The 9,393-nt window shown below is 35.2% G+C and overlaps 1 protein-coding gene across 1 annotated transcript; it reads right to left on the bottom strand.

Annotated features, from left to right (window-relative positions):
- Positions 1–511: 511 nt before the first annotated feature.
- LOC131633079 (protein RBL-like) lies at positions 512–6,236 on the bottom strand. Its single transcript, XM_058903787.1, has 5 exons — positions 5,598–6,236; positions 5,219–5,323; positions 1,455–2,545; positions 1,112–1,373; positions 512–879 (listed from the first exon to the last, which is right to left on the bottom strand). The coding sequence occupies exons 1-5, from the start codon at positions 5,677–5,679 to the stop codon at positions 698–700; spliced, it is 1,722 nt and encodes a 573-aa protein (XP_058759770.1). The 5' UTR covers positions 5,680–6,236; the 3' UTR covers positions 512–697.
- Positions 6,237–9,393: the final 3,157 nt, after the last annotated feature.

The following is a 9,393-nucleotide window of genomic DNA, read 5'->3' as shown; positions in this document are numbered from 1 at the left end:
GTTTAAAAAATAACAACATTAATTAGTTTTTTAGTATAATAATAAAGAGTCAAAAAATGCTTTAGAAAGGAAGGATGAGATAATTGATATTTTGTAATTTTTGTTCATTGTTTCCTCCAAAAAATAAATCTAAATCCAAATTAGCAAAATGTTAATTTTATCTAAGTCCCTCCACCAATTTCACTAACTTATTCAACCAATATCACTATTTGAACCTTAATAAAAAATTCTCATCAAATCAAGAGGAATTTATTAGAGTTTATTTAAACGTATCTCTTAACAAGCGTTTAAAGAAATTTGAACAGGTGTTTTGAAAATAACTTGTAAAACACTTATACAAACTCAGGTTATTTTCAACCGATGGAAATAAACTTCAAAAAATCCTCAATTATATGCTACTCTGATATATACGGCTATCAAAAAAAAAATTAAAACAGAAATGAGAACACACATTAATATAAATTTTGGTAATTGTACATCCAAAAGTAATTTAGGCCAAATTATCCAAACAATATAAATCAATAAGAATCAATTTTACTATAATCTATCAAAATATAAATTAATTTACATTTAACTCACTTTAATTCTGACAAATCACCCACCATATAATGCAATGGCAAAAATTATCAAAACTAAAAAGAGAAAGATATATGAGAAATGAAATGTACTCTTAAATAAAAGAATTTAGAATCTGATGTTATTCATCAGAAAGCTCATCATAATAAAAACCATTACCAGCATTCTCATCAACCAAAGATTTTGTTTTGTTTCTTGATGATTTGCTAGACTTTGAGTGTTTGTTTACTTTTTCTGCCTGCAACTCCAGCACCTTCTCTGATGGTTTTCGATTTCTTTTAGTTCTTGTTCCTACAGCATCATCTGTAAATAGTGTTGAAGGCAAAATGTCAGAAATGCAAACAATATAGTAATCTTTTTTAAATAACAGAATCAATGTATTTGAGAGATGCAAATCCGAGAACATTGGAAGAAAGCTTAAGCCAATATAAGGCCTCACAAAGTTGTTTAAGAGTTAATTTTAAAAATTGGAATTCTTAGGAATGCGCATACTAAGTTACAAGCATGTTTTGCAAGGTATGACGCCATCCATTACCTTCCACGGGACTTGAGGCATGATTCGTCATATGTCTATTTGTAACAGCCTCTTCTGAAAATGTGGATTCAGAGTTATTGCTGTCCACCAGCTTTGAAGAACTTTCTAAGAATTTATCTTGTTGTTCAGGAACATCGGGAATGGGAGATACTGGCAAGAACCATAATTCTTCTTCGGATATATCAGAGTCGCTGAAAGCAAGATCCTTCTCCACTGTCATAATGTCAACTTCCTCATCTTCATCGACATCAGATCCTTTTACCTGCAAGGATATGAACTTTAGATGATAACATTGAAAAGGAAAGAATAATAAGACTTGCATGACCATATAACACGCACATACCTTCTCAGTTTCAGGATTCAAATCAAATTCGTCTTCACGTTCCACGTACTCCTCATTTTCCTCAAGCTCTTTGAAATCAGGAGCAAAAGCACTCCAGCTCTCGGTGTAATCTTTAGCCCAGATATAAGCTATGCCGTTCAAAGCAACTGATACAACAATAGGACGTACAGGATGCCATGCTAAATCAACAAGGGCTTCCTTAGGCCCTTCAAGGATTTTCACAAGATGTCCAGCTCTATCCCATATGTAAATTTTATGCTCTCCTTTGCTAGCAGAACCACCAATAACCCACTCACCCTCACTACTGAAACAGGGTGCTTTCCAATGCACCTTTGTTATTGCATCTTGAAACTCTCGGAATAAAGTTAAACATTTTGATCCTATGGCCTTCAACTTCTCAACACCATTTAGATCACTGAGATTCTCACTCAGTCCATCTAGTGCTCTAATTTCATCTTTCGGGGGAAGAAGATTTTCATAAATCCTGATTACTCTATCATTTGAATTCGTCAGAAGATACTGTCCGTTCCTGCTGAATACAATGCTTTTCACTACTGAACCACCCGAGATGGGAACCATGCCACGCACCTCACCGTCTATACTGTCAATTACAAGAATTTGCCCTTTTGAATTTCCTACATAAACCAGGTTTCCATACCTACTAAAACATGCTGCGGTAGGTGTGAAGGAGGTACTTCCATCAGAACACTTATTGCGTGAGCCAGGGTTTGGTCCACTTGGTTTCTCGGAGACTGAAACTTTTAGAAAAGTTGTACCTCCGGTGTCTAAGTCAACAATCATCGGAGTACTTGAGAGAGGACATGCCAAGCAGAGAGATGATTTGGAGGACCCTGCGGGATGAAGACGAGCATGTAAAGGAGTTTGCTGCAAAACTATTCTTCTTATCCTCTTACCACTCAAAACATCCCACAGGGATAATGACTTGTCAACAGCAGATATAAGAATTTGATTCCCACAGTTTGACCAACAAATACTGGTTATAGGAGAAGAACATTCATTATCTCGAAGCTCTTTAGCAACGCCCCTGGTTAGAAAATCCCAGATAACACAACTTCCATCATTGCAGCCAGCTGATTCAATTGATAGAGTAAAGTATCAATGGTGAGAAAGTTGATAATGTGTAATACCTCCAATGAACAACTAACCAAAGTTCAACACTCGCTATAATTTTATCCAATCCACACATTCAAATGCAAATATAAGACTATATGCTTCGGGAAAAAAAAGGAACCGCGACATAAACCAGAAAGAAACACACTAGTTACCTCCTGAAATCTAATCCCACAAGGAAAATAGTTGTGTAAATAAAGTATACTCGGAAAGTTTTGAATGGTAAATACTTAAAAAGTACTGAGTTTTTCTAGGTAGTTGACAAAAAAAAAAATGCAGTAGGCAAATGATCAAAACCATAAATGCTAGCACACAATTAAAGTCCACACATTTTACCCTCATTAAAGGGTAAGAAGAATGAACATTTTGAAGTATGAATTCACAATTATAAAGCTGTACCATCATAAACTAATGATTGAATAAAGAGAGAAGGAACATTGAACCCTATTCATGATCTCCCATATGAGTTTAATGCACTATAACCACTTGAATATTTACATGCTGGAGGATCTTGAGGCATTTAGAAAATACCAAAGTTGGAGTTAACCATAATACGGGAAACAATTTCTCAAATAAAAATAAAATACATTGTTTTTCTATTGTTTTCTTTCTTCTATCCTCACTTTTTTTTAAATATTTCCCTTCTATTATATTCCCCTTCCCCTGTTTAATTTAATTTATGTTTATGTAGCTTTTATTTGTGTGCAACATGTTTTATTTTATATTTAGTTATTTATTTCAACTGTTTTGCAGCTTCCGCTATTGGCCTGCTAAGCTATCCGCTATTTCTTATATTGGATTTTTGGTGATCCGCTATTTTCTATGATTCGCTATTAATAAATCAAAATCAATCTAGACATGCTGCTTCAGGGTCTGGCCAGTTTGGGAGTTCCAGCTAGGATCCCGGTGATTTTATGATCAAATATTGACTTATATGGTATACAGAGAATATGAGTGATGGTTTGTGATCAGATACTAACTTATATTATATTGTAGACAGAGAAACTGATGAATGCTGGAAATGTCGCCAGAACTACATGCTGGGGGCTTAGCAAATTGGGATAAAATGAAACAGAGGAAAGAAACTGCAGAAATTGAGAGCTTACAGGGAAATGGCCACAGGGTAGTGAGAAGACTGAATTAGGGCTTCTCGGATTGAATCATTACCTAGTACAACATAAAAACAAAAAGTATGCCGAATTTGGCATTAATTATAGCCTACAAGAGTATTAATCAGCAATCTTCTCCTAACACAGTTACATTTAGAGAATTAATTTAAATACAAGACATTCTAAACTTCTGTACAGTCAATGACAGATTGCAGAGTGTAGATACATCCCCAAAAACACTATAATGGTATAGTGGACAGCAGCAGGGTCAGCCCAAACCCTAAGTTTAAGGATACAATACAAGAAATTTATAACATAGAAATAGTACTATACAAATAAAATCTCAAAAATAGAAGAATACACAAAATTAAAGACGTTCATAACTAATAATCAAAGTTCATTATTATCAATATTAACATAAAGTAAATAAGTTTTAGGGTGAAAGGACTGAAAAGTCCAAGTAAAAAGCGCGAATGGCTATAAGTCGGTGGTGTTATTGATGGGAGAAGGTGTACCATGGCTAAGAGCCAACTATCCTTCACAAATTAACCATATTCGGGTTTTTACAAGTTCTTCACTGTAGAAACTTCAACAAACGCAATTTGTCTGCTATGCTATTTTGCTGTTAGCCTGTTACAGCCTCTATTTACTACAGAACTAAAGATAGTCCAACAAATGACATCATTCACACAGTGATTCTCCATGACATAAGCAAACAAAAGACCATGTGACCAAGCATCCCTTGCACACAAAGTTAGCTTACATTCCCTACACAAAAATTACCAGGCTACTCTATTTGCTAGAACAGGAAAGCAAAACACACTAAGCAAGCTGCTAGAATTTAAACACAAACTCCCATCATCAATGTTAGAAATGTATTAATAGCGGATCATGGAAAATAGCTGATCACGGAAAATAGCAGATTCTCAAATCTCCATTATGAGAAATAGCGTAGAACCTAGCGGGTAAATAGCGGAAGCCGCAAAGTGGTTGAAATAAAAATATTCATATATAAAACAACGCTGTTCCACACACAAAAAGCGGCATGAACATAAATTGAATATAAATTAACCCCATGTTCCACACACAAAAAGCGGCATGAACATCAACGCCATGTTCCACACTCAAAACACGCCACTATACTTCAAATAGCAAAGTTGACATATTGTATTGGTTTCCGTAACGCCTACCCTAAATTCCAATACATAATAGCAGTATAACCCTATATACCAACTTTTTAACAACATTGGTCAAGACCTAGCATTTTAAAAAGGTCCGCAGCCACAATAATAGCCACAACAACATCAAAGATTTTAATGCCTCTACAATTACAGTGCCACTGAGATTGATTGAACCCACAACGTCCGCATTAAAATCGCGATTCCCTACAATATGAAGAATTGCATCTCCACCGTGATATCAACCTCGGTAAAACCCTTTAAATTTTGCAAAGCTACCACATACAACAAAACCAGCATTGTTTGCATTAAAAAAAGAGAGGGTAAGTGTTAGTTAGTTAATTACCAGCAAGAAGAGTACCACGACGGTTGAAAGCAATGCATTTCATAATCCCATGTTCCAGCTCCAGATACTCTTCTATCACTTCAGGGAAACCTCCATACAACGGATCTTCAACATGGAAAAACAATAATTAAACATCATAACTTAGATTAAGAACAATATAAACTAAAAATTAAACTAAAGTGACATGAACATTAGAGTAATAAATTTGCGCGGCTAGTTATATTCAAGTCGTTAAAGGTTGATTAAAGGAATTGTGCCCTAATAATCAGTAACGAGGTTGTCGTGATAATTTAATGAATTGAACAGCATGAAATGAAATGCGTGAAAATGAAGATAGAGAAATCGAAAGAAGAAGAAGTGGAGAAACTAGAAAGCTTACCGAGTAGAGATGTGTTCATCGTTTTGACGGAAAAATGGAAGCAATTGAGAAACAAGAGAGGGAAAACCGAAAGGTGGCACATTTATATACCAACGTTAGTCACTCATTACGTCATGGTTCATGTAGGAGTGAGGAAAATGTCGAACACATTTTTTTCCGAATGTCCGGCAGCTTTTGTTGCATGGAGCGAGGTCCTAAGATGGAAAAGATTCATATATGTTTACCATAGTTCTGCTGTGCAGAATTTTTATCATTTTCCTGGTCTAAGCAATGGAGGTAGGGTACTTAGAGAAAGATTTTCCGCCATCTGGTTCGCGTGTGTATGGATTTTTTTTATTAATATGGTTCGCGGTATATTCCTATATGTGGAGGTCTGCTTGCGTATCCATTGAAGAGTTCCAGAACTGAAGTATAGGTGCGGTGTAGTGGCATCTGAGTGGTCCGGGGGGTGGATGTGGTCCTTTCGTTTCGTTCGCGTTTCTTTGATCGGAGTCTAGTAATTAGCGCAATATGGTGTTGGTGTCTTCTGGTTGCTTCTGCATAATTAAGTATTGGGCACGACTAACTTAAGCAATCACAATAGCCACATCAGGAGGAATCTCAAATGCTCAGGATGTGGGTTACTGGGTTCAGGTTGGAAGGAAGTTAGGTGGCGGAAATTATTCATAGTTGAACTCCACTTTATCTTGAATTCACTCCACTTAATCTAAGGTGTAAAAATAGTTCACACGAAAAAAACGAGGTGTATTTTTTTATCTCCATATTTAATTACACTCATCTTGAACCTTGAATTGACTTGGGCACCGCAGGTTCAAGATCTTCAGTTCACCATCTGTATCCATTTGTGGTTACAAGACGGAGTAATGGCGTTGTCTATGTGTTGCACCCTCAAATTTGCCCTCCCATTTTCAACACAATTCATTTCAAGATCTCCTCAATCTCAATGATTCCCCAAGAATATACAAGGGTTAGACACTTACTTGCCTCATAAGCAATGAACACCTGAATTAGGGTTTTGGTTTTCTCAAGGAATATGGAGCTCCTAAGGTCTCAAGTGGATTTCATAGCCTCCCACATGTCTCAAAGGATCCTTATGCCAAGTCTCAAGCTTTGGTTCACAAGATTGCTCAGTCAAATGTTTAAAAAGTCAACAGTCGACTAGTTTGACCTAAAAGTCAACTGTGGTCAACATACAGTCAAAAGCCAATATTTTTTGTCAACATCCTTCATTTGAAGTGACATTCATCATTTGATCAAAGGTTGATCATGATTCAGCTAGAAAAGTTCAGAAATCAACAAAACTCAAAGTTTCTAAATTAGGGTTTTTGAACTAAAAGTCAACTGAACTTTGACCAGCCATAACTTTCACATTGTGCATCAGAAATTATCCAATTAAAGCTCATTTTGAAAGAAATTTAATTCTCTACAACTTTGTCTCTCTTAGAGAAAGGCCAAAAATGCTTCATTTGGGAGATGTGAGCTAAAACATTACAGGTCTTTTCAGAAGTCCACCAAAAGTTGTTTTTTGTTAAAACCAATATCATCAAGATAAAATCATCAAATGCGAAAAAGGTTACAAAGTGGCTTGTAGAGGACATCTTGGGATTTCCAAAAATTCCTATAACACGTCCATAGCATAAAAATTGAAGGAGTTATGCATTGATGAAGTTGGCCAATTTTTGAAGGAGTGCATGAAGCAAATAAGGTCCAAAATTGATTTTCTTGCAAATGGGCCTATTCTTGTATGACCCAAACTTGCTCCTAAGGTTATCAAGAGTGTCCAAGCCTAATCCCATGATTATTTGATTTTTATTCTATTTTTATTGAGTTTTTATTCATTTAAAATACAATTTAAATCAAATAATTGAAGAAAATATAAAAGATTTGATTTGGCTTTGATTTCCAATCAGAATCAATCATCAAATGCCATATATTTGATACAAATTTCATGATAAACAAGATTGGCATGATTGGAAGAAGATTGAAGCAAATTTAGAAAGATTGAATATGATTGAAAATCAAATATCAATCTCACAAATTATCAAGATTTGATTCCATATTTCTGACCTAATGCAATCCATTATATATACACAAGAGTCCTAACATTCAAGGGGACGAAATCCTTGCTCACAAACCCTAACCATACTCATAGAAATATTAAAGATAAGGTGAAATTCGAATTCCGTTGTGCAGCCTGTTTCAATACCAACTAACCATTCTAATCTCTCCACAAGGTAATACAGAGTGGTAATGGATTATTGATGGTGTCCCATAACATGTACATTGGTTGCATCATGTTCATGTTGTTCCATACATTCTTGTATTTCGTTTTCCATGCTTTAATGTATTTTAATCAAATCTAACATTTTGCATGAGTTTGTGATGAAGTTTAGAACAGCTTGGAACCATTAAATAAGAGCTTAGACGCGTGAGCCAAGTTCCACCATAGCTAGGGCTCAACAAAGATAGCTCTTCGTTCTCCCGCTTCCCAGTTATTTCAGGACAAAAAGATGGCACCATTGGACTCAGAAGCTGATTTCGTAGCTAAGTCCAAGCAGATCCGTAGCTATTCGTGTGGGGGAGATGATGAATAGTAAATGGGACCATTGACCATGCGTGTCATAACTTGAATAGTCGGTCAAAAATTCAAATTGCTCTACCTCTTTCTGATTGGTCCATCCAGGGATACTGGGTCCCTCGTCTGACTATTTTGAAAATTCAATATAAAACTTTTCCCTTTTTTATTTATTAATTATTTCTGGTTTTGTTCACAGCGAGCGAAAAGTGATTGAATGGTGGAGAAGAGGGTCTTATGGCTTTGGTGCGCAAGGGCATGGGTTCGATCTCTGCCCCTTGCGTTTTATTTTTGTATATTTTGCAGATTGTTCTTACCTGAAGATCTCGCGCGTCTCGCTTGTACATGCCCACGATGCGCCCTCGCATATCAGCCTTCAGATTCACACGAAGCTAGATCAGAAGGATCAAAAGAGCACGCCCACCATGGATCCTCAGAACCCTTCCACATTAAATAATGCGCCCCACCTTCTTCCTTTTTTTTATTATTCTATTCCTTTTTCTTTTGTTTGCTTTTTTTTTTTGTTGTTTTTTGTTGTTTTATTTATTTATTTAACTAATCTAATTAACCATTAAACAATTCGATTAGTTATTAATAATTAGTTAGGGTTAGATAATGGACAATTAGGATTAGCTACAATTAGGCTTAGTTTTTTTATTTAATTGACTAATTTGATTTAGGAATTTAATTATTTAGATAATTACTTAATTAGGTTTTATTTTTAACTATAATTAGGTTTAGTTAATTTAATTAATTGGTACATAAATTAGTTAATTAATTTAGACTAATTAGGGTTCTAACTAACTTCAGAATCAAATGTTTTTTCACTAACTTTCTCGATCTTCTTCTTCCTCTAAAAAACTCTCTATGATTGTCACATGCGTGTTTATTTACTATTTTTCATTTAAATTCTAGAAATCGATGTATAGGTCGCAAGGTTATTTTTGTAATAGCGTAGATTTACTTTTCTTGCACATTTACTTTTCTGCATCCCCCATTTTTGGTTATGTATCCCTAATCCCCGAAGCCCTGTAATAGCGTAGATTTATTTTTCCGCATTTACTTTCCGCACCCTTATAACTGCTATAAACTGTTTAGATGTATGTTAATAGGATTGTATGGCAAGATAAAATCAAACTAGAATAACCCTAATTTTCAGGATTAAATAAATCAACCATTTTTGTTCACACACTCACCTTCAGGGTAATCCTCTCTTATGTT

The sequence above is a fragment of the Vicia villosa genome, unplaced genomic scaffold, assembly GCF_029867415.1.
Source record: "Vicia villosa cultivar HV-30 ecotype Madison, WI unplaced genomic scaffold, Vvil1.0 ctg.001069F_1_1, whole genome shotgun sequence".
NCBI lineage: Eukaryota > Viridiplantae > Streptophyta > Magnoliopsida > Fabales > Fabaceae > Vicia > Vicia villosa.
The sequence above is the reverse complement of the archived record's forward strand: the minus strand, read 5'-3'. Positions and strand labels throughout refer to the sequence as shown.